The sequence below is a fragment of the Micropterus dolomieu genome, linkage group LG03 (genome assembly GCF_021292245.1).
Source record: "Micropterus dolomieu isolate WLL.071019.BEF.003 ecotype Adirondacks linkage group LG03, ASM2129224v1, whole genome shotgun sequence".
Lineage (NCBI taxonomy): Eukaryota > Metazoa > Chordata > Actinopteri > Centrarchiformes > Centrarchidae > Micropterus > Micropterus dolomieu.
Window position 1 is genome coordinate 22,977,203 of NC_060152.1, and position 26,289 is coordinate 23,003,491.

General features: G+C 40.7%; 2 protein-coding genes across 9 annotated transcripts in view; one reads left to right on the plus strand and one right to left on the minus strand.

The window, feature by feature from the left end:
• Positions 1–14,788, plus strand: part of adcy2a (adenylate cyclase 2a) — a 72,700-nt gene extending 57,912 nt beyond the window's left edge. For all 8 annotated transcript variants that reach the window (XM_046045272.1, XM_046045265.1, XM_046045270.1 and 5 more), the window contains 9 exons: positions 157–276; positions 368–552; positions 3,779–3,863; positions 8,755–8,913; positions 10,085–10,231; positions 10,554–10,664; positions 10,876–10,990; positions 12,389–12,513; positions 13,412–14,788. In XM_046045272.1, the coding sequence (XP_045901228.1) occupies positions 157–276; positions 368–552; positions 3,779–3,863; positions 8,755–8,913; positions 10,085–10,231; positions 10,554–10,664; positions 10,876–10,990; positions 12,389–12,513; positions 13,412–13,564 (1,200 nt within the window). In that variant the 3' untranslated portion in view covers positions 13,565–14,788. The remainder of the gene's footprint in view (positions 1–156; positions 277–367; positions 553–3,778; positions 3,864–8,754; positions 8,914–10,084; positions 10,232–10,553; positions 10,665–10,875; positions 10,991–12,388; positions 12,514–13,411) is intronic.
• Positions 14,789–16,478: 1,690 nt separating this feature from the next.
• Positions 16,479–26,289, minus strand: part of dnah5 (dynein, axonemal, heavy chain 5) — a 154,113-nt gene continuing 144,302 nt past the window's right edge. The window contains exons 83-88 of the mRNA XM_046043902.1: positions 25,189–25,392; positions 22,616–22,831; positions 20,512–20,724; positions 19,443–19,595; positions 17,675–17,906; positions 16,479–16,683 (exon numbers count right to left, since the gene is read on the minus strand). Of these exons, the coding sequence (XP_045899858.1) occupies positions 16,532–16,683; positions 17,675–17,906; positions 19,443–19,595; positions 20,512–20,724; positions 22,616–22,831; positions 25,189–25,392 (1,170 nt within the window). The 3' untranslated portion in view covers positions 16,479–16,531. The remainder of the gene's footprint in view (positions 16,684–17,674; positions 17,907–19,442; positions 19,596–20,511; positions 20,725–22,615; positions 22,832–25,188; positions 25,393–26,289) is intronic.

The following is a 26,289-nucleotide window of genomic DNA, read 5'->3' on the forward strand; positions in this document are numbered from 1 at the left end:
TGACGTGCAAGGCAAGCAGACAGGGAAGGTGTGAATGTAATTTACATGAATTGACTGGTTTGTTTTCTGTGGAAAGATTTTTTTTGGCACTGCCCAAAGATGAGACAAACCCTTAATTTCTGTTGACTTTGTGTTTTTTTTTGTTTTTTTTTCTAGTTCTTTTTGGAAGACAATTTGTTGCCTCCCGTTCCTGTTTACAATTCATCCAACGAAACACTGTTTTACCCTAATGGACAACTAATCACCTTCACAGACAAAAACAATTTCTACCTTCCTGTAAGTGAAGATGAACACTATTACGATTCTCTATACATTCATTATTGTCTTTGATAACTTTTAAATGAATCATCTTTTTCTGTCTGTGTAGTATTTAATTTACAGTTGCATACTGGGCCTCATCTCTTGCTCGGTATTCCTGAGGATAAACTACGAGCTGAAGATGATCATCATGTTGACAGCTGTGGTGGTTTACAACATCATTATTCTACAAACGCATGCCTCTCTTCTGGACGAATATAGTAGATTTCTGTACAAGACTGAAAGCCTGGACAGGTAAGTGCACAGTGACCAACAGATACTATTCAAGAGAGCGTGAAAGAGGAATATAGAGAGTCGGGGTGGCAGAGAAAAGGAAGTTATGGTCAGACAGTGTACATCGGATATGAAACCTGTGGGATTCTGAGGTAAGTAGTGATATGAAAGGATAGAAAACGGGAAGGTAAAAGAAGAGAACGAAGGTCTACCTCAAGGTCTTCCTCCAGTCAGTTGAGTCAAGGATAGCTCTAAATGAACACACCCAGGGGGCATCCTTTGCAGGTGCCGTAACCACTTAAACTGGCTTCCCTCAATGTCTATCTTCTCCCCAACCTAATTTTCTTTAAACCACTTTCTATTCAAAGTGCCTCCAGCTGGGGGTTGGAAACTAGATAAAACATGCAGTTTACATCAGCTATCCATTGATACCTTGGTGCAGTTGACTGTAAGGTGAATGCAGCAGTTGTTGTGGAGGCAGAGAAGAATACAGGCTGCAAGTGTACTTTTGCCTGAAATGGAATTTGCATTCTTAGACCTGATGAGGAATGAAAAACAGCTGATAACTTCTACAGTCCTGATTTACAAATACAGCTAGGAATGTTCCGAGCTGATCCTAAGGATCGTTATTGGGTGTCCAATCCCAGCATCAATTAATTTCACCGGACTGAGTATATAGTTTAGTTACAGCAAATACAGCTTATCCATTTAATAGTTTTGAACCAGGAACTCCAGTATTTGGATCACGTAGCTCATGAAAAAAAGACGTGCTAAATGTATTTGTCTACAGCGGTTATATTTTAATGTGTCAGATACATATTAAATGAATATTTAAGGAAATCATGCCAGCTAATAAAAGAAAGCCTTTATCCTCTCTATTTAACCACCTGATGACAGCAAAGATCAGACTAGTTTAAAGTTACTATTAAATAGATAAATAAAGATGAATATACACTAAATGTAAACCATTAAATGATTTTCTAGAAACTATTGGTTCGGGTGATTTTTGGTACACAGAAATCAATTGACCTTGTCTGGTCCTCTTAACAGGTTTCCTCATGGCATAATTTTCCAGACCCCTCACTTCTACCTTTACATATAGGGAGGTCATTTAAAGGTGTTGCTTGCAATAGAAGCAAATCGTGACAATGTGTATTAACAACTGATTAGACCGATTAAACCAAAAACCAAACCTTTCATAATCGCATAAATGCACTCTCTCAGTCATGTTGCATCGAGTCAGTGTTTTCCCTACAGCTTTAGTGTAAAGAGAGGGCACTTATTTTCTATAAGGTCAATGAAATGTCAGTGGCATGTCACAGCCTGTACTGAATGATGATCAGGTTTGTGTAACTGAAATAAGCTTTATTATATCTTTAGTAATTATTGAGGTTATAGAGGATTTTATTTGAAATATACTATCTATTATTTTAAATTGACAGTCCATCTGAAATTTAATTACATTTCTTTCTGCAACTGCAAATGTGCTCTGTAAATCACAATCCTGTATTCTCCTTTGAGAAAAAAAAAATCAGAAACCAAAAGACAGATATTTATTATATATCTGAACTCTCAGATATCTAGGAATAGTACAACATGCTACAAGTATTAGCTGTTTTCAGTCATGTGTCCACACCTGAAGTCCATGCCTTTTTAGAAGGCATTTAGTGGAAAGAAATTTCACTGTTTTATACAGTAAATGAATCAAATGGTTTTCCTGACGTCCTTGCTGTCAGGATGTGAATTACAAAGATGCTGCACGCTGTTACTGTGCCCAGAGTTCAATTAACAACCCCACAGCTCTTAAAGCTACAATATCTGGTTTCTGTTTCTACACATGTGAAAAATAGATAACACGTACATCATTGTATGTGAGATAGATTTATAGTTTTTTGGAATACACATATTTTCACTTTTCACAGAATGAGGCTGCTGTCGTTTTTTAACAACTCTAGCCTAACTTGTCTCTGTACTGGATAGACAGAAACAGCATTTTAATAATTCTCCTCTGACATTGGTTAAACAGGGAACATTCTAGTCTAAAAAATATTAAGTCTCCCTAAACAGAGCATCCGAGAGAGACTGTAGTGATGACAATATGTACAGACAAATCCTGGAGCTACATAGACAGCCAATAATGTAATAAGTCTTTGTACATTATGACAGAACCCATTGTGGTTTTACCTCGAAAATTACATTTTCTGATTCATTGCTGGAAGCCCTACTTGCAAATACAAGTCTTTTGGATGTAATATTCAGAACAAAACTTTTTGGAACCCACAGCGACCCACAGGGTCTATTAACTATTACTAGTTTTCATCAGAAACAAATGAAATCGTGCTTCCCGTTTGTGTGTGTTCCATCTCCGATTTGTCTTCATGTGAAACAGTCTGTCCTCAGTCATTGCCATTGATTGTGTATAGAAAATTGATTCGATAATGAACCAGGCGAGTGCAGAACTCACAGGCTGTTTGCTCTGTTGTCTGCTGAGCTTTGCCCTAGATAAGAGTAAATATCCATTAATATGCTAAATGTGCTTGCAGAAATTAGGATGCAACAGTCCTGTTTGAATCTTTTCACATTCAGAGTGCTATGAAGAAAAATCAGTTTCCATGCAGTTTTAAATTATCTTATAGGTGCATTTTTAATCTATTTTTAACATTGCTTAGACAGTATGTTTTGGTACTTTTAAGGTGTATGAACATGTACAGCAGCAAGATTTGTATGTATGCATGCACAGTACAATACATAAATAAACAATAGCTGTAGCTTGGTGGGTTCCTAATCCTGCCCTGGACAGGTGTCCTAATTTTTGGGTTATGATGGTGGAAACACAAGAGCTTGCCGTGTATTTATAGTGCTTAATCTTTGCAGATCGTGAACACTGTCTAAGTGTTTGTTGCATCTTGGAAAATGTTTCTTGTGAACGCACCCCGGCAGGGAAGCTCAGCCACCGGAATGCAAATAGTAAACAAGCTCTTGTCACAGCAAAAGCAGAAGTGACAGTCTTAACCGAGTGACAGCTGGGAATAAAATGGTCTGCTAACCACTCGTGTGACATGTCACAGGCTGCTGATTGCAATCTGAATTTTTAATTAAATGTTCTTACTCGCATCCCCTTCTTGGCTTTTATCTTTTTTGGGGGGGGGGGCGGGGTACATTTCACTCTTTATCACTATCTTTTTTTTGTCTTCTCTCTCTTTCTTCACACACAAACACATTCTTCCTTTTTTCTCTGTCATTCAAGGCCTGGCGTCCTCAAAGACCTGAAGACTATGGGCTCTATCTCCCTCTTTATCTTCTTCATCACTCTGCTTGTGCTTGCCAGACAGGTAAGTCCACACTGTAATGGTTTGACTGACGTTATTGTCTGCCTTGTGCACACTCTCCCCTCCGCAGCTTTGCTCTTACATCAACATTACCATTGCACTCTTGTTTTTTTTTCCCCACCGTGTTGAAGTTGTTTATTTGTTCTTGTTTTCTCTCAATGTGGAGTGGCTATTTTTCCCATGTACAATGGTCTTTGTCGCTGCTAAGCTCATGCTGCATCATCTACATACCTCTCACATTCCTCCTGGTGAGGCATTCCGCTTAGACCCTTAACAGTCTCAACACGATTGAGTTTGATGTAATGCCCGACTTCACAAGAAGCGGTTCAACATGGGATTGCACACGGGTCATTGGGGTCCTCACCATGTATGTTTCTTTTCTGCAACTAGATCTAGATTTAGATACAGACAAAATTTGACTCCTGATAGTGCTTTATTGATATCTTTCTATCTACCTTTATTGCCTCAGAACAGGGGGAGGGCTTCTAGATGGACTCTTGCACAGGTGAAAAAGACAGTAGAGAATGCAAGCTTTTTCTGCAGCTGTGCAAGAGAGGCATCATGAGACCAGTTTGTCTGGCCTCCCTTCAGCCACTCTGGGCAATGATTTACATGCACCAAGTCTGAAACTACTCACGTGGCCTTTTGAGCTGTACGAGCAAGGAGCTGCAGGGACCAGATACTGGCCGTTGTGGAGAGTTGTGTGCTTCTTAGTCCGGCTATTTTGGGGTTATGCTACACTGCAGGGTACTTAGTGTGCTTGGGAGTGAATCAGAACTGGGGCACCACTGTGCTCAGGAGCTACAGTACAGTCTTAGCTAGCAAAATCAACTGCATGTATTTAAAGTAACATTAATCAACGCAGCGTCACACTCTGTACGTTTTCATTACACAGATGTGCACATTTTTACTCTAAGCTAATGGTATACAGTAGATAACACAGTACATGTAGGCAATATAGTGCATGCAATGTGTGACTCTGTGCATACATACTTTAGTTGTATGGTTTAGAATAGCCTTGAAGGGTCCATCCTCTCTCTGTCAGTGAGAGGAGACATGGGCAGAACACTATTTTATACACTATTTTTCAGAACACTGTTTTATATCAGAGCTTATCATTAAATGGGATGCAGCTGATCCCCTGGGCTCTACTCTGGACTGAAATAACAGCATGGTTGCTGCACACTGTTTTTCCCTCTGTGAGGGACTGATCTGAAAAAGCATACTGACTACATGAGTGGATATGCAGGTGTAAACAAAAGCACCACCAGTTATGCCACCGCTAAACTCATACTAATAAAATAATTGGGCATTCCAAGTGTGGACAAACAGTAAATTGTGTGTGCTGTATGCATTATTTTGTGTGATTTAAATAGATATAAAAGGGTTATTTTGCACAACTGTTGAGACACTATAAATCCCCGTTGGGAACTTGTAATATGCTTCCTCAAGTAAGTGCTGCTGGATTTTGATATCGAGCCACAAATCTAGGGATGAATATTAAGTAGACTGAGTTTGAGTGGATATTTGCAGAAGACAAATTGCTAATGTCCCCCAGCTCAATGAAAAGGCGCCAGGTGCAACTGTCCGTACAGCAAAAAATAACAGATGCCATTTATTAATATCTGCTCAGTCTCACACACACTTTGTCTTTGTGCCACCCTCCCCCTCTCTCTGTCTCTGACTGTAGCAAGTAATTGTATTTCTAATATCAAATCATAACACTGTCTCTGCTTGATCATTCTTCCATCAGATCATCTTACAGACATGTTTCTCCTTTGGTTGATGCATCTTTATTTAAGCCTGTTCCTGAGCAGCGCATGACGAACTGATTTGATAAGAGTCATCATCATAGAGCACCTGAGCTGTGAGCGCTTCACATAATCTGGAGGAAAAGGAAATAATAATAATAAATTTTATTTGATGGCGCCTTTCATGGCACTTTACAACAAGACGCAAAAGTACATAGCACCATAAAAATAGAAAAAAAACGACAGGAAAAATAAAATTTAAAACATCAATGGTCAAAATGGGAATCAGTGTTGTACATTATTGCAGTGAGTATGCTAGTTTAAAAAGATGAGTTTTGAGCGCAGTTTTAACGTTGTAACGTGTAATAGAGTCCATTGTATGGATGTGTGTGGGGAGAGAGTTCCAGAGTTTGGGTGAAGCATAGGAGAAGGCCCTATATCTTATTGCTGTATGTCATTAATTGTTTGGCCTGTTTTAATTTATCTGGTTTTATTTTTTATGTCTTCTTCTGTATAACTTGTCCAGCACTTTGGTCAACTCTGGTTGTTTTTAAATGTGCTTTATAAATAAACTTGACTTGACTTGACCCATTGTACTGAGGTTGATGGTTGGTAGTGTCAAAAGACTTGCTGTGGAAGACCTCAGGGAACGAGATGGAGTGTAGGTCTGAATGAGGTCAGTGAGATAGGTAGAAGATTGTGGAGGGCTTTGAATGTTAGTAACAGTATTTTAAAGTTTATCCTTTGTGATACAGGGAGCCAGTGTAGTTGAATCAGCAGAGGAGTGATATGTTCTGTGGACTTGGAGCGTGTTATGATCCTTGCTGCAGCATTTTGGATGAGTTGCAGTCGATGAATGAGTTTGTTAGGAATGCCTGCTAAAATTGCATTGCAGTAATCAATTCGTGATGTGACCAAGGCATTTACTAGGACTTCCGTTGAGTGTTGAGTTAGAGTAGAGTGTAGTCTGGAGATGTTTCGTAAGTGGAAAAAGGCATACGTTATTGATATGGCTGGAGTAAGAGAGGGTACTGTCCAATATTACACCGAGGCTCTTAACCTGTGTGGAGACAGGTATGGCGGTTCCATATAATAGGGAGTGAGCTGGTGTTGGTTTTTGACAGAGTAGGTTTTGAACCAATGAGCAGTAGCTCAGCCTTACTATTGTTGAGATGTAGGTAATTTATTGTCATCCATGTCTGAATGTCATGTAGACAGGCAGTGAGTGTACTGGAGGGGAGTGTGGAGCTGGGGTTTGTAGACAGATAGAGCTGTGTAACGTCAGCATAACAGTGAAAATAGATGTTGTAGTGCCGGAAGATGTTGCCAAGAGGGAGGAGGTAGATGATAAATAATAGTGGTTCTAGCACTGAACCCTGCGGTACTCCATTGTGGATCAGAGGTTTCTTATCTGTAGTTTTGGATTTGTATGTGACCTTCCTGAGAGGTAGGAAGCAAACCATTCATGGACAGTGCCCCCAATTCCTATATTTGCCAGGCGGTCCATGAGGATGAGAAGTGATACGGTGTCAAAAGATGCTGTGAGGTCCAGGAGGATGAGAATGGAGAGTAGAACGGAATCTGCTGCACGGAGGAGCTCGTTGGTGATCTTAGTCGGGGCAGTTTCTGTGCTGTGTCTGGGTCTGAAGCCAGACTGGAATTTTTCCAAGAGATTGTTTTTACTGAAGTAGGTCTGTAGTTGAGATGCAACAACCCTTTCCAGATTTTTCAATATGAATGGTAAGGTGGAAATTGGCCTGTAGTTGTTGTGATCATTGCAGTCTAAACCAGGGTTTTTCAGTGTTGGTTCGATTATGGCAGCTTTCAGACAGAGTGGAACCGTACCAGTGCACAGTGAGGAGTTGATGATGGATATTACTAGGGAAATCATAGAAGGCTGTACAAGAATAATGTTACAAATTGTACCCACAATATTCTCACTGAAGAAACTCATTCCTTACCTTCCCTGAAGCATTTTCTCTGGATTGCCTAGGGCTGAACAATTAATCGTTTTCAAATCGAAACTGCGATTTGAAAGAACGCGATTAGCTAATCATGAAGACGCCGATTAAAATGTAGCTTAATTATACAGCGCATCTGACCTGTTTTAATCACTGGTGCAGTTACAAATTCATTCCGTTTCGTCCTTGTATGACAACCCTGCTCGCCAATCACAAGCGCAATGCTTCTCCTATGGGTCCTACTCACCAATCAGAGCTGGCACAGGGCGTGTACATTTTACAACAAACGAAACTAGAGGAAAACGTGGGATAATGGCGCCAGCCGAACTGACACAGCTGTACCGCGGTTTTGTCTAGCGTCAACTCACACGGAAGTGTTTCAGCAGCGGAGCGTTTAGCCTGCCCTACGTTGTTGACGTGTTGTTAATTTGTCATTTTGTGTGCTTCAACTACGGACAACAGCTCTCTGTGAGCCCGTTCCGCTCTCTGCAGGCTAACGTTACTTATCCACATGGAGCATTTCAGAATAAGAGCGTTTTGCCTGTCTGATTTTGCGGACTTGTTCAGATTTTGCTTATTTGTTCAGTTGTCCTTGTTTTTTGTGCTTCTACCATGGTTAAGTAGCTACGTAGTAAAACGTTTCTTTTTTTTTTTGTCTGTTTTAACTGTTGATGTATGATCGGGAATGAGCAAAAGGTGTTTTATTTAAAAAATTGACTGGATTTTTTATGCCTAGTTCATCTGCTCTGTGCTGCTTGACGCGGCTTCAGTCAAAAATAGACTGGCAGTGAATATTGAACTTTAGCAAAACTTTTACAATTAAAAAAAATCAAATCATAATCACAAAATCGGGCTGAAAACTTTTTCCCCAAATCTTTCAGCCCTAGGATTTCCTAGCGCTGTGTTCTTCGAAAAGTCTAGTTAATATAATGCGGGTAATCATGTTTTTATAGCTATTCATTTGTGATTTAACCAAGGCCGCGTCCATCACTGTATTTCTGTCTTTCTTGATGGAAGGTGCATGTGGAACAAAGGTGTATCTCGTTCTTTTCAACGTCACATTTTCTTTAATCCTTGGTGAAGTCCACACTTCTATTGTGTCTATTTTTCTCTGTGACTTGATGGAAGCAAGCAGTACAGCTGTACCTTCAGTCTCTTCACCTCTGTGTCCTCTTGTAACAGAATGAATATTACTGTAGGTTAGACTTTCTGTGGAAGAACAAGTTCAAGAAGGAGTGCGAGGAGATTGAAACGATGGAGAACCTCAACCGGGTTTTGTTGGAGAATGTCCTGCCGGCGCACGTTGCAGAACATTTCCTGGCGCGCAACTGGAAGAATGAGGTAGGCATTTATTATGTCCTCTCTTCTTAGGGATATGAAGGATGATGTAAGTTCTGTTTTGACAAACGGCTGTAGGACTGATGCATTGTGGTTTCACAGAGGTCTTGCAGTGCCACTGGCTAAATGGCAAAATCCATTACATTAATTCATTAGCTCTGATGAGGCATTGCAAAAGCAGCTTACCTCAAAGATAATCCATGTTTCAAGTCAATACAATAGATCTGAATTATGTACATGTTTTATTTATTTGCTACTAATTATGTTGATTTTTTTGATCTACTTAAAAATCAGAATGGGTATTAATATTATAAGACATACATTGGATATTTTAGTTGGGCTTTAGCCAATCAGTTTAATGGAAGAGTTTATGCAGGAAATGTTAAGTATCCAAACCCAGAATGTACAGTAGAGAGATGAGGTTCTAAAAGTACATTAAAAAAAGCTTGGTGGTGAATGGAAAGTACTTTGATTTTGGTAATTGTTTTTTTTGGAGAGAGTTTGAAATTTCAGGTAGTGCTTTGTTCAAAATGAAAACTTTTAAAATGGAACTGGCTCCTGTAATGTAGTATAGGAATGATTAATTACTTACAGTGATGACAAAACATTGGGAGACACTGACTAGATGAATTTACTGACTTGCCTGTGAGATTTTCCTCATTTATCATTCTGAATCCTGTTATATCCCCTGAGTGCTTCTCACAGTGCGAACTGTGAAAAGTAAAGTTTTACATCTTAGAAAGTTTAGAGGACGTGGCATCCTGGAGGTCATGGTAGTTTAAAATGGGGGATACTGCATTTGCTACAAAAAAAAAATCTGAATGAAGAGTCTCTACTCGACTACTCTATTCCTGCACTTGAACAGGATTCAGGAGCAAGTTGCTGGTGTAATGGATTTTAGATTCACTGCCATTTGTATGGTTTATCACTTGTTTTGCCTGCTTCCGTTTTCCCACTGAAGTCTGAGAATGCTGTCAAGTAATTTTTTAGCTTAAACACACTCACGATTCAAATCAGAGATTTATTTCATCGTGCTTAGCTTGAAATAATACATCAGAATTGTTTCATCTGCATTTCATCCATATTAAGTCTGTGGTTTATCAGTTTTAGACCACTGTTTTTCAGCTGTGCAAGCTAAATGTCTGTCTTTTGTCCGCTGCTTTTTGTCATACAGGATCTGTATCACCAGTCCTATGACCTGGTGTGTGTCATGTTCGCCTCCATCCCAGACTTTAAAGAGTTCTACACCGAATCTGACGTCAACAAAGAAGGATTAGAGTGCCTCAGGCTCCTCAACGAGATCATTGCTGATTTTGATGAGGTAAATAAGCCTCCCAAACTTCACAGCATCATACGCATGGACCGTGAATGCTAGACACAAAGCAGGGTGTATCTCCTCCAGCAGGTTTCAGTGATTTTCTAGCACTATATGATCGGACACTGAATTATGCATCTCATGTGCAAGCTACAACCTCTTGTAATGCTATCTGAATTTTCTGTGAGGTTTTCAGTGGCAGGCAGACAGGGGGGAACTGCATAAAGAATATTTTGTACATATATGCACATGCCTGCATGTACATCCTCTATAAGCTTATCATTTGTTTTAACTGTTGTGTGGACTGTGATTGCATTTGTGTGTGCAGCTGCTGTCCAAGCCTAAATTCAGCGGTGTGGAAAAGATCAAGACCATTGGCAGCACTTACATGGCTGCCACTGGACTGAATGCATCACCTGGGCCTGAGTACACATCACAGGTAGGCTCATCTCACTCTCTCTATCACACACACACACACACACACACACACACACACACACTAAAATCACACATACTTTTTGTTATTTTCAAACATATCTAATTCCCCAAGTCTTTGACGTCACCTCTCAGAACTTTGTGCGACTGCAGCAAAATCACATTTAACTAGAAGTGAATGTGTTACTGGTTCTGTTCCTCACTGTTTTACGCAGGAGCATGACAGGCAGTACATGCACATAGGGACCATGTTAGAGTTTGCATTTGCCTTGGTGGGGAAGCTGGATGTTATCAACAAACACTCCTTCAATGACTTCAAACTCAGAGTTGGTGAGTTACACATGAAAGCGACATTTAAAAGTGCCGTGAGAGTGAGTTCAACATCTTTTCCAAATAACATCTTACCCACACTTTAACTGCATTTTGCCTGTTGTACCATAACATTTTCAAAAAGTGACTGCAGCGTGAATTCATCATCATCATCCGCAAGATGCTCAGTACATAGTGAGCATGGAAAATGTGAAGTGCTTTAAATATAATAGAATTCAGCAGCAGGGAAGCGACTTTGTCCGACATCAAAATGCAGCAGATGAATTAGATGAAATATGAGAGCGCGACAATATCCCTGCTGTTGGATGAGAGTGGCAACTCTTACAGACTTGATATTGTATTGGCAGAGACCATGTCTTATTATTATGCTGCTTTGAATCACTCCCTCAAAATAGAACGCGGTTTACTTTTTTGTATGCTCCGTTGATAAGTTGTTTACGGACTTGTAGCCTTTATGCATAACATTTATTTCTATTTTAGAGCACCATTATGCTGTGGGGGTAATGTAATTATCTTGATAGAAACAGAGAGAGATTCGTACATGTTTAAGTAATAACCAAATAAACTGCTGTTCGCAGCAAGACATAGGTATAGTCATGGCAACATGGCAGCAGAGAGGGATTAAAGAGCAGAGGGAGAATAGAGGAGGAAAGCAGGCGGGCAAGTCCCAGCTCTCTGCGTGTGGTTGGAGTCACAGTTCGATACCTTCAACCTGTCTTTGAAGATCACAGCATGGGATGCTCCATTAACTCAGCAGTGTGTGACTGTACATCCCTGCTGCTTCCAGATAGGCCTAAAACACTACCATCAGAGAGAGACACAAGACTCCACCCACTGGGACCGGCCCAAACCTCTGGCCGTGCGCCTGTGTTTGCTGCCTACGCACTTGTGTAGATTGACTCAGAAGCCAAAGTGAATAGAGATCATCTCAGTGCTGTAAAAAGCTCCAGAGCCTGCTCAGCAGAGGTGCTGAGAATGTTGGGAATAAGAGTTCAGCTACATTTAGTTTTCCCCACTTATCTCATGTTCTGATGAAATCTTGTGAAAACCTTTTTTGTTTATTCTGAAAGCAGCAGGTCTCTTACTCTTACCGTTTTGGAGCTGCTCTCAGGCTGCACTCAACAATTAATCAGTTGTGTCAAATTGATTTGTTTTATACATTTCCAACAACATTGTTCAAGTGTGACATCAGAAATCAAAAACAAGACATTTTTAGTGCTTGCTGTTTCCTGATGTAGCTACCTTATTTTCTTTTTTTAAAAAGTCTCTTAACATGTGTCCTGTGTTCTGTAATTTCCCATTCAGATCAAAAAACATAAATGTGACCATGTAGTTACTGAGTACAACCTGTACATATACAGCTGAAATGTTCACTGATTGTTTCGCGTCCTTTGTCAGGTATCAACCATGGTCCAGTGATTGCTGGAGTCATTGGAGCCCAAAAACCACAATATGATATCTGGGGGAACACAGTGAATGTAGCCAGCCGAATGGACAGCACTGGAGTCCTAGGAAAAATACAGGTAATTAAGGGATATGTCCAGTGATATTCTGCATGTCAACACATCCTATGAAAATGTTGTTTTTTTTCACAGCATTGGCTAAAAATAATACAGAATAACTCCAGCCATGACCATCTTCTGTGATGCATTCAAGAATAAACCTCTCATTCTTTGTATATGCCCAACATCACATTGTGTTTCAAGTTGACCGTTTCAAAGCAGCAGAAGCACTGATCCATTTTGTATGTAGACGTTGTAAAGATAAAACTACTCATCCCCTCTACTCATGCTGTTTGTGGTAGCAGTCTCAACGTCATGTGACTCCTTTAAATCTTATCATCGCACCCCACCTGAGCGCTGATAAGACGTAATGGTTTTTCACCTGCATGTGGCTGTGGGTCTCATTCAGTCTTCAGAGGACTGTATTATACTTCAAAGCCTGTACACATTTGATAGAGCAAACTGCTTTCAATTGCAGTTCTGAGGTAGTGCACAGCTATTTCCCATCCTATGTTGATTTTACTGATGTTTCCTAATTTTAAATCCCAGAAGTACTACTTCGTTCTCTGGAAACTGCAGTAGGCTGCTCTGTCATTTTTCAGTTTTCAATATACAAATTGAATTTAATGCAGAAGCTGTGGGACACATATTTTTGCAATCTTGTGTGAAATTAATGTAAAGTTTAGGGTTTAGACACATACTTCAAATCCAACTTAAATCTTGATTTTGTCTGCTAAAATGCAAAAGAGTTCTGGTGATGCTGAGCAGCATGCCAAGTATACAAGAACTTGTTACTTGAGAATTTTCCTCAGCTCTTAAATGTATTCATTTGAAGAGCTGAGTATGTTTGCCAGCAGGAATTTAATTCAATCGTGTGAGATAAGCAAAATGGACGTTACCCATCTGGTTCTCCCTGTAGGTGACGGAGGAGACGAGTCGCATCCTTCTGACCCTGGGCTACATGTGCTCTTGTAGAGGCATCATCAACGTCAAGGGCAAAGGAGAGCTCAAGACTTACTTTGTTCACACAGAGATGACCCGCTCACTGTCCCAAGGGAATGTAATGCCGTAAGATTGGCTCAGATAATGCTGGACTTTAGACAGGCACAAAGAACAGATGTCCTCAATGCTGTTGTAACCGAAACAAAGTGTGAGGCACGAAGGAATCAGATCTGCGCTGTGAGGTAGATAAAAATCTGATTTTAATGTTGCATTGCAAGTTACCTATGCCACAGCTGTAATATACATTTTGTCACTTATGTAACTGTAAGTGTAGCATGTACAGCAAGTAGGCAATAACCCCAGAAATATAATGTCATAAGAATGTTGGATTTAGAAAAGCCACAGTGGAGAATCTGAAATGGTCTAAATTAATATTCTGACTCAGTTCTTGGAGGCCCTTAGCAGTCTCTTTGCCGTAAAATACTCTTTTACAGCCAGGTACACCGAAAACAGAATCTATGTTCTGTTCATGTGACAGTACATTTTGGATTTCAAACGATGTACTGTACAGTGAAAAGAAGGGAAACCAAGAGTGGAAACAAAAACATCAAGGCCTCTTGAGAGTGAACAATGGTAATTTATTAAAGACATGCTGGTGTTATGGATATAAGGAAGTTTGCGTGTCCCCGACTTAAATAAAAGTGATACAAAAGGCATCAGAAGGAACATCTGATATCAGAATGAAATCTAAGGACAGATGTTACTAAGGAAAAGTGCATGACCACTGTTGCAAAGGAGAAGCTGGTCCTGTGTAAAAACAGGCAGCCAACAAGGAGACATACATACGTGTATATAACTCTTCAACCTTGCAGAAGCAAGAAGTCTTGGATGTATTTTACAGATGGCCCATACAAGGAAAAAGCATAAAAAAATAATCTATGAATATATTGTGATATTCATGCAGGGCCAAGTTTCACCACAGCTGTCTTTGCACTTAAATTATCTTGTCTTCATTGACTGTTTACACAAAAATAACAATATTAGTCTTTATGCCATAGGTCAGATTTGTCGATGCCTGCTGAAAATGGAAAATCAGGTGTCGGTTGCTGTTCAGACAAGGTTGAAAGGATCAGAGCCGTTAGTCAAACTACTGGATAACAAAGGGATAAAGATGATTTTAGTGTCAAGATTATAATTTGGGAAACCCAAGCCTGATCTGTGTACAGGGTAGCTTAAGAGTGCAAATGGTACGGTGGTTTTGTAACAAAAGAAAATACTACCAAAAAAGTGTTTTGATGTTTTGATGATGCCTTTGTTTTTTGTAAAAACTTCATTAAAATTTCTATGTATTTCAGTTCTATTGAGTGCTATTATTGGCCCTGGTTCTTTAAAAAAAAATATAACACATGACAGGGGTGTCCTGTGAAGTGCACAGGATGGGGAAAATATCCCTGCACACTGGATTGATCAATCAAATATGTGGCTCCCATAATCTAGAATCAGTCCACTCTGGTTCAATATGATTTTGTCTTTAGGAACATGGTACATACTTGACATTGGGCAATGCTCCTGGTGAGCAGATGGACAGATATAATATGTCTAGACTTATCTGGGCCAAAGTTGAATCATTCAGTGAAGCAGCACAGTTTCACACTGCTGTTTCCATTTTAAGAGGCAAACATTTCAGTTTTGAAAAGTAGGAATAGAGACAACCAGGGTAAGTACACTCAATATGGTGAATAAAAAGATAATTCCTTTGCATATTTGACATAATTGTAAGGAGAAAAAAAAAAGAAAACCTGACTATCATCTTCGTTGTGATCTAAAAATAGTTTCTGTTATGGTACGTATTACATGTCAAACACAGCTAGCAGAAGACCAAACTCTAATAATACAGAAATTACACAAGATGAGGAATTCAGACATTTATAGCTGAACTTCAGTTATTACACTACAGCTGTCTTTGTCTCCTTTGACCAAAAGTAAAACGGACAACACTGACATGATGTTTGACCTTGTGTTGACTGGACTAAAAACATTATTTGACCTCAGCTCCTGACATTATCTGCACAGTAACATGAACTGCATGTTTCAGCACTGGCCCCCCTACTCTGTCACATCTTCCTACTTTGTAATAGAAACAAAAGTAAGTACACAGCTGAGTCTTAAAAAAACAACATAGTGGTAGCCATGGTAACAGATGTTTACCCTGCATGCTCTAGGACATTGGGCACAGGACTGATGGGAAGTTAAAGAGGTGGTATTATGCTCATTTTCAGGTTCAAAAGCCTATTTAGGCGTTGTATCAGAACAGGTTTACATGGTTTCATTTTCAAAAAACACCATATTTATTGTCATACTGCACATTGCTGTATTCTTCTTTTCACCCTGTGTTGAAGGCTTTGTTTTAGCTATGGAGTGATAGATCTTGTCTCTAAATGATCTTTGTTGGGAGTTGCACACACGCAGTTCCTAGTTAAGGACTACTAGCTCAGAAGCAGAGAAGGGCAGGTCAGCGAAAGGCCGGTATTACCGGCCTTTCGCTGACCTGCCAATCGGAAGCAGAGAAAGGCGGGTCAGCGAAAAGACGGTAAACAGCTTCGATTCAGCTGTAGGCTACATGTTGCTGACCAGGTTGGCAATTTGGACTGGAGAAAGAGTTTCAGAGTGGTCAGTTATTAATCTGTAACAAAAGTATCTTTCATCCATAAAGTTTTAACTGAGCTCTGTCTCTACATCACAGTAACAACTTCATGTCCATTGACTCCTTGGAGGGTAGCTAGTGTTTGGAAGGGAGAGGAGAGGTGTGCTGCAGCTCGGTGTTTTTGAGGGCATGTCGGACGAGCATTATGACACGTATTTTCATTGTGACGTCAAAAGAAAGGGAAGTAAAGGCTGGACTACAAACGAGCTGTTTTCAAGCAGTGTTTTCTGTGCGAGATGGCAACTCCCTTTGGGGTGGACTTTGAGCTTTTTCACTTTACTAACCTAGTACATGCACAAAAAAGATATATAACTCAATAAAGGAGAGGGGAAAAGCCAAAAACCATAATACCACCTCTTTTATAACCAGTCAGTGTTTCTCAACATGAAGCGATCATTTGACGTCACAGAGGAGTGCCACACCCCGTAGGATCCAGTATTCTGGAGGAAGGGAAGTCTTCAGGGCTACAGCTGCGATGTAATTCATGTCAGTCCTAACTGGCTTCTTGTAGATTGGACAGGAGTAGAGGCGGGAATCCTTCGCACCTGAAACACAGGAAAGTGTCACTTCATGCACACTGCTAAAGAAGAAACTCTTAACACAGCAACTCATTTTTGATAAAAACTAATAGAAAACAGCAACAGCTGGCACAATTGTCTCTTCGTTAAAGTCATAATTAAAACATCTTTATACATAAAATTATTTTAAGTCAATGAAATATTTAAATCAGTGTGGAGATGCCAATGAGAGACCCAGCTGTGTTTAACACAGCGAAAAAATCCTGCTCAAATCAATCAGTAACTCTTGGCAGAACAGGTGGTTATGTCCCACTGCTCCCACAGCACCACCTTACGTGCTGGGTCTTTGGGTTTTAAGCAGTAAGCTTGGTAGCTGGTTTGTTGTCAGCCCGTCAGTGACAACATGCTGGAGCGCTACTTGAGTGTTCTTCAACAGCCCACCCATCAGCATAAAAACCCTAATTTTCACAAGCAAAAAAGCAGCCATTGTCGAGTCAGTCTTCAGCGATGATATACACAGGGATCAAATTAATCTCACAATTAAGTAGAGCAGTTTTCAAGACTCACATGTGTTGAACTGACACACACGCAAACACAGACACCCAGCAGGCAGGCTTCTTGTGGGAAAAGCTGGGAGGGGACATGGTGTAAACAAACCGCATTACACGTATCATTGGATCATTAATTCATTTCCCAGGCAGCCTTGCTTGCAGGCATCCAAATGGGGCCCGTCTCTGCTGCCTGCCTGAATATAGTCTGGTCTTATCCAGAACAAACACTGTGCCACATACTGCCGGTAATCTATTCCCAGACAAAATAAATAGCACTTAGTCTGCTTGACATTTAAATGTTACGTCTATCCATTCTGAGTGATTGCGTAGGATGTAAATGTTGAGGAGGAGAGACAGAGACTGATCCTGATACAGAAAAGAGCCAGGATTAAAGCTTTTACATTGTCAGAGTAGAGTTTTCAATTCAGACTCATCATCAAAATCCACTCTCACACAGTAAAGCTCACCATTGTTCTCAGCATACATCCTGATCACGGGCATCATCTCGAATAGGACTTTGGGCTTGGAGTCGATGAGTTTGCAGCTGCGGCGGTCCCAGCCGGCTCCCTCCAGGTACAGGCCGTAGACGTACACCCCCTCTGCGGGGGGCTGGGTGACGTCGTCCTTCATCCACCTGGTCACCTCGTTGCACAGCACCATGCGGTCCAGGGCCCAGCCCTTGTTGGCCCGGGTGATCTCCTGCAGATCCATGGAGAAATCCATAGGTTTATGCAGCAATGTGGGCAGTTTGACAAGGCAGTTAGCATGCATGACAGAGCTGACATTTGGCATCTGTTTTGCACACAAAAAAAATCTATTTTCATAACAAGGCTGTAAAAGAGACAATACAATAAAAAAAAGCACTGAGTAGAGTAGAGAAGTGTACTCCACCGATGTCGTCGTTTTGTGAGATGCTATGCCAACAGAAAGAAAATAAATCCAATACAACTCAAAAAGAGCGAGAGCAGAGTGCACACTAAATAAATTAAATGTGTGTGTGTATCCCCTCAGTCATTTTATGCTCATTTTGAAGGAGAAAAAAAAATCTTATCTGGCAAAATTGACCAGATAAAGAATGATAAATACGAAGGACAGACGCACAGAGGACAGATTATAAAAACATGCCAAGAATTTCAGGCTTACACAGAATCAAAGCACCCTGTATACGGTTTGTGATGCCACTACAAAAGCTGCAGCATCTCTCCCGAGAAAGCAGTATATTGTACAAGCTCAGTGAGAGGAAATGATGGCTATATTTGGGAACTAACACAGACGTCCAACAAATCCCTGCTCAGTAAAATACAGACATCTGCATCCATGATATTTTCTCTGACTGAGCAGGCAACTGGGATTTTCTGCAATGGAATGCATTAAATTAGAAGGCAGTCAGAGAGAGAAGGCGTCTCTATCTCAGTGTTACTGTATAAAAAGACCTCAATGTATAAACAAAGTATTTAAAGTGTGAACATCTGTATTGAATTCCAATCATTCATGAAACTCATGAAGTTTGTGTCCTTGAGTTAACTGGATGCCTGTTGTAGGAAATTAAACATCAGCTCATCCTCTTTGTATAAGATAAGAGGTCATATTTAACACAATGTCAAAGGCCCATTTTTTGTTTTGCTTCCCCCACCCCCCCAACCCCAACCCCAAAACCACCTGAGAGTTATCTCAAAGGAAACAGATCGCTGGTACTGGTTTCACCAGAATTTTAAAAGTTGTCGTCTATCCTGCAGCAAAAAAGGCACAAAGGACAAGACAGAAAATGTTTACATTGAAAAACTGGGAGAAATGCAAATGCACTAGCTGAGCCTCAAGTTAAAAGAAAAAGTACAGTATAAATATATTATAACATATAAATTGTTAACTAAAGAGTGCTTGCTCTGAGATGCATATTATGTAATCCAATGTCTTTTTTAATGCTCCCTATAAATCTAGATACATTTTTGGATTTTATAATATATAAGAACAATGAGTCCTAACATCATGGACATGACTTGAGATCTGGATGAATTACGGTTAAACATTCCTCTGTGGTATTCAATCCCCCCACATTAATATAAATTGGAAAACAGAGTGTGTGCAGTGCGATTGTGCTTGCTTTCCTGTGTGTGTGTGTGTATACATGCATGTGTGAGTGTCAATGTGGCCGTGTGCCTGCTTCTCCCTCTGCGTGCCATCTGGTCCCCTCCCCCGCAGTGGTTAAGTAGGTGGGTAGCCTGATGCCGTGCGTACCTGTCTCATGGCTGTCAGGAAGCCCTGCGGGTTGAAGAAGCCTGTCATCCAGAAGCAGTTGGGCCGCCCTTCAAAGATCCAAGCCTGGAACTGCCGGTTCCGCTCAAGCAACTCTGTGAACCAAAACCCCAGGGTGCTGGAGGCCCACGATGCCTGGAAAATAAAGACAAACAGCGACACGAACAAAACATTACAACGCAACACAGGAAACTGAAATCCCAATGGATCACAGGAGAAGACAGTGTGGCAAGAGAAAAAGAAAGAATTCAGCATGGTAGAATAAAAAAAAGACAACAAAGCAGAGCAGAGTGGAGGCAAATGGGCCAAAAGAAGATAGCACTGCAGGTAGAAAAAACTCTGGATCCCAGCCAGGAAGACATTCGAGTCTATATTATTCTAATGATGCAATGTTTGTGAGAGCTCGGCTTGAATGCCAACCAAACAATTCCGCTATGAGATACAGGAAAAGTCATGACGAGTCATTCTTCTTTGTTGTTTTCCTCTTGCTCCCCCTCTCTCAATATTCCAGCAATTTTGTCAACTAAGTTTGAGAGATTCATTCATCACAGAAATGGATTTGTCTGCTACATTTTTTTAAAGTAAAGTAGCTATATAAATAAAGGTAAGTTAGGAGCATCAGTGTGGCCTAATAAAGAAATTAGAGGCTGAACGATGATAACGAGCTTTCTTTTAGCTAGCAGGACATATCCGATGTTATTGGAAACAAACCTTTGATTTACTTGACAACAAATAACATCAGAGAAACTATATCTGCATAGTAATAAAAAGATCTTTGAGATATTAAATTGTGCCTGAAGGCTCCCTAAAATGGCTTGTTAGCATTCCTTATTGAAAGCAGTGGACATTAAAAGCTTTCAGTAGAATTAAAAAGATGACGACATGGTCAATGCAGGTGATACTGACAGAGGCAAAGAGATGAGGAGTGCTGATCTGCTTTTGTTGTGATGTGTTTGAAAGTCTGCAAGTAAATTACTATGAGTGACGCCACATTACGGGCACAGTGAGTTCAGTCTAAGTATTTTAATTCCAGGCAATTTTCTCAACCAACCTTCTTCCAGCGTGCAGGAATGCGCGCATCATACATGCAATCCAGGGCATCCCGCAGATTCTCGCTCATGATTATGGTCCCATCGATGGCCAACTTGAGGTCCGTCAGGGTGTTTCGGACCAGAACTATGACCCTCTTCATCCGATCGATCTCCTGACGCAGGAAGATGTTCATGGGCTGAAAAGGACCCATCTTCTGGAGGCGCTCCCTCACCTGGTTGCATTTCATTGAATCAAATAAGGAGATGAAACTTTAATGCATGTCCTGAACAATTCATAATGCATAGGCTGAAGACGTATGAGCACACACAGACTTGCTATGTAGATAGAGAAAGACATGTTCACGAGCTGGAAATGTACCTACAGTTCCATTTACCTCCACTATACATGTAACTTGTTAATATAAAGATTAGTTTGTTCCATTTGAAACTTTTGAGTGTTGAATAAGCTTTTCTCTTTATCTTCTGGATAATAAAAAAAGGGAGGGGGTCTGTTCACATGCTTCAGGTACAAGTTGCACGCAGGATGTGAGGTTTCTATAGTTACTATTAATGCTAAGGAACAGAAAAGAACGTGAGATGGATTCTGTGAATTCCTCGGTTTTTCTTGGTACAAAATGAGATGCAGGTGGTACGGTACCTTCAACTGGCTCAAGGCTCAAACACTTTTTACAAGCTATGTATAAAATTGAAGAAAATTATTTATCACATTAAAGTATATTTAGGTTGAAAAAAGTTTTTTTTAACATTAAATCAAATACACAGTTAAGCGGCCGAAATGGGTTTCCTCAGGTGGGTGACTGGTGTCTCCCTTAGATATAGGGTGAGAAGCCCGGCCATCCGTGAGGAGCTCAGCCCCTGCTGGAGCTGCTGCCCCCGCGACCCGACCCCGGATAAGCGGATAAAGATGGATGGATGGATGGACAGAGTTAACAAACAGCATATTGTCTAAAATGTTGTCTCAAATACAACATTATCTATTGTTCTTATTTATAGCTCACAAGGAATCCTCTTACAGTGTACTTGATGTGAATTCCTAGTTGTTACGAGTTCATCTTTTCTGTAGTGGTTGCAGTAAAATTTGTTCTTACTGAAGCATTGTTAAGCTCTGTTTGAGACTGAGAACATGACCACAAATACTGATATACTGAATATCTTGTTAAACAACTTGATATGACTGGAAAAATAGTATTTGCACAAATGTAGATCTCCTATTTTTGAATTTTAAAAAAAGTTGTATTTTAAGTGACCCCCTTTCACACTTTTAGCCATTATTTTTTTATAACTTATTTTGTTTATTTTAGTTCCTAATTTAAATGATTTTCTTTTCTCAGTATATTTGGCAGTTTCTTTATTCAATAAAGTGGGGAAAAAAGTAGATTTTTTCAAAAATGACTTTATTTCCTTATGGTTACGTAAATAAACGCATACTGGCTTTGTAGCTGCTGTACAGGACAGCGTTGAGTCACACATGTAGATGCTCACAGAGCAGCGTTCACATTAGCAACAGCATTTTTGTAATATAAAACTATATTAATATAAATTGAATGGCAGGAAAAGCGGTATTGTTTTCTTTAGTGATTATTTTGCTGTATGGCAACAACGTTATTAGCGGAAACACTGTTGTGTCGCCGTGCTGTGGTCCAGCCAATCAGAGATTACATTCCTGAAAGTTTTGGCAGCATCTTTCGCACTGTGCTGATTACAATACATTGTCCCTGTCCCTGTACAGACACAGGCAGGCAGACACAGGGTGTGGTGCGCAGTGACAAGTTTTCCATGACAAGCTTTACGCCTCGCCTTCTCACCTCACTTTCTCTTAAGTGTCAAAAAAAAAAAGAAGAGAAAACTCAAAATAAAATAAAGCTACGTTCGCACCCGCCCTCTATTTCTGGTCATCATCTCTCTCTGTCTATCACTGTCTCAGTCACACAACCTTCCATCACCTCAACAACACACATCACACTTTTCTGGCTATACCACACCAGCCACTTTGAACAGCACACATGGTGCTTCACTCACCTCAAACACTCACCTCAGGCTGTTTGTCATGCCCGCACACACACACACACCCGCACACGCACACGCATACGCACACAGGCTTACTTCAAAAGGTACGTAGTCAGGAGGTAGTTTCTCCAGCATGTCATCAGCCAGCCTGGACACCACAGCCTCTCTGGTTTCTCCTCCGCCTGATGAGCTGTCTTTAGGCTGAATACTGAGGATGGTGTCCAGTACGTCCTTCGCCAGCTTACTCTGGTAGGTTATGTCTGCGTTCGGGTGGAGACCGAACACCTCTGGAGTGTCATAGGCTGGGAGGCCCTGCAAAAGAAAAACAACAACAGTTATTGAACCAGAGGTTACTTTGGCTCGCATAGCTTTTGTGAAAATATTTTCAGAAAGAAATAGCCAAGATGTATTCTCTGTACTCTCACAACAAGTGCTGTAAGAGGGCCCTAGTGCCCCCACGGAGCAACTTATCACCTCTCTCTGACGGCTGAACTTATAGGTGAAACAGTCTCCAACAAAGTGGGACACATTTTAATGTGCTGGCTTTTTTTATGGTATTAAGGGTTGGTTGCCTCTCTTCTCCCCAGTTTCATGCCTATTTTCCAGCACTTCAGTTTGTGTCACTGCTAAGCCACTGTTGGCCAGGGTAAAGTGTAGGCAGCCAAGTGTCTCCTCTGATACACACAGTGTCACTAGCTGCTTCTGTTCATCCTCCACTGAAGAGCGTCACAGTGGGAATGTAACACACGAGACATTCATGCTATCCCTCCCGGTCCAATGGGGCACACATCTGAAAAAACTAGTATGAATTGCTAGGGCACTGACGGGACCACTCACCGGGTTCCCACCCACAGTTACAGCTAATTGCGCTCAGTGACCCCTACGACCAAGCCAAAGGTCCTACTGCTAGAAACTGAGCTCTATGATAATGAGTGGTTGTACCACCAATGTGGCTTTATGTGTGTGTAGCATTAAGACAGACTGATGCTTTGTTGTGCTTTGATAGGTTGTTTTTAAATGTTTTTGTGTGTTACTGTAAATTCTTACTATCAAAGAGACTGTGCAGACTTGAATGTACACAGCTACTAGCGGCACTAATTACTAGTGACCTTTGTTGCATCACTCTCTGCCTTATTTTCTGTCATCTCTCCACTATAACTATTTAATAAAGGCACAAAATGCTGTCATTCTAATATGGGTAAAATGTACATTTCTGGATTAAAATCAGGGCCAAAGTTATTTAAAATTACTTAAGAAGTGAGCTGATACTGAAAATCTGCCTATCAAAGGCGCCGAGTTGGGCTGCTTTAATTGGTTCAAAGGCATCTTGCACTTTGTGCCTTTCTCAATGATGACAGGAAGAAGGACCATCTGTTACTGCAGCATTACTAATGAGGTTCCTTATAAAACTGGGAAATTTAAACAAACTTACTTTGTAACAGCTGCAAAGCTTCATTATGATCAATAATGGCATGTGAGCAAAGCCCTTCAAAAGCAAAGACAGATCCAATATGTGGTACACTTTGTTTCGTCTTAGGGAAACCTCTAATTGCCTCTAACACATCAAGAATGGTGTAATGGCGTGAAACTGCACTTAGCACATGGAAGTGACGACTGAAAATAGGGTTTCATCTTTGCATGTTAGCACGTTTTGGCAAAGATTTTTATTTCTCCTTGGCTGAAAAAGTTTTGTTTCTATATTATCAGACTTCTTTGTTGATGGAGAAAAGCTGAGAGTTTGCATTGCGGAAATAAAGACGCTTGTAATTTATGTCAATACTGGATCGTTTTTCCCTCAAACATCCATCACGCTGTGTATTCAAATAGGTCAAATCAGGAGGAAAGCCTGGCCAATATATAGAGACAAATGGGAGGTGATGAAGAAAGAGACACACTGAGTGCTGGACAGAATATCCTTTGTCCCACACTGTGGTCATTTATATTCTCTTAGGGAATTTTAACTTTGTTCCTGTCTGTCTGCATTTCATTTAAAAACACAGACACGTGGACACACATGCAGGGACACATGTGTTCCGGTGTGTATTTTGTCTGTGGAGTTAAAGCGTGAATGTGTAAGTATTTGTGTGTACACAGTATGTGCATTTGAATGTTGTGCATATTTGAGCTTGTGTATGTGTGCTCTCCAAGGCTGTGCTTGTCATCCTCTATTTGAAGGGCGGTGCAGAGGAATAGCCTGGCAGCCCTGAGCATCCATCATAATGAAACTAGCTTTAATGAAACTAGCTCAGGAACTGCCCCCAGATGCACGCACGCACGCACGCACGCACGCACGACCACACACACACCAGACTAATAAATCATACATAATCTGTAATAATGCTTGCATTTTATACAAAAACCACACATGGCATATCTGGATGTGACAAGAGTGCAGTGTATCAGATTCCTGCAGAAACCTCCTCTTTTCACCGTTTGTGATGTCATTGAAAGCTGACAGCATGGGGAAAAACTGAAACAAACAGCAATATCACATGTCAAGTGCAGAATTTTAAAAAAAATGTAGAAAGATAGATGATACAAGAAATCTTCAAGACAGCAGCTCTTAATAGAGACTGATGTGACATGTCCAGGAGTACAAATGGTTTAAAATCTGCTGTTTTTATTTGTAGTGTGTGCAGTCAACCATCATCCGCCTGGATGTGACTCACCTGAATGTATGTCAGATACTGGTCAACACTGGAACATTTCGGGATGCTGTAGCCCTTGTAGAAGTTAAAGGCAGGTCCAAACATGTCCTCACTGAACCACACCTTGGCGAAGGTGTTAAGGAGGCGCTTGTCATAGTCATCAGTCACACGACCACCGTATTGAATCTCTCCGATCATGTATCGCACTGTGTTCCAGGACACACCCTGAGGAGATATGAAACAGGGATACAAGATGACAGCGATTCAATGTGTGAAATATTAACAGGCCAAAGCTAATGTTATGCACTTGGTTATTATTTCTGTTCGGCACATTCATGAAAGTTGGATGTGGCACTTTTCTGCTAAACATTTCACGAAATAAATGTCTTTCATATCTGAGGACAACATTGATCAACTCCTCAAAGAGGTTCACTGCAGATATGGTAAGGTTATTTTGTCAAATCTAGCTGTAGAAATGGAACCAGAGGGACATTTTCCTTCCTTTTATCATAATAATTTAGAGGCGCAAATCCATAATGCATTCTTAAAGGGGGCTAAGAAAAGGTGAGAGACCCTCGACAATTATGAGGGATTCATTAAAGGGGCATTATGGAGTTTCCAGCGGCCACTAGCGGCGCGGCTTTAAGATTGCTACCAGGCATGTGCTCATACACGTGCTCGCTTGAACTCGTGAGCAAGCACAACTCGAAACACAACCGCTTTCATTTAGAAATCCTGCAATAAACGCAGGAACACCAGGATGCAGGCTGTGGCTTTTCACTCAGACATGTTCAGGCTCTGTTACTTCAACGTTCCCATCTCAGAGGCAGATCAACACCGACTCGTGACTTCATTCAGTGCTGCCAGCTGCATATCGGCACAATCCTCCCGTAAAAAAGGCAGAGTGACAGCAGCTATAGACAGGCAGGGAGACAACTTCACACAATATACTGGAAACTCAGGTAAACCCCTACTGCAATGTTACAGTAATAGTTTTATCAGCTGCAGGTTGAACTAATCCATGCTCGTTACATGATCACAGTACATTTACTGCATTTAGCCGACGTGCTACATTGTTAGCTCGCCTGCTGCTTTTAGTAACTCTCTTTACTATCTGTGTAT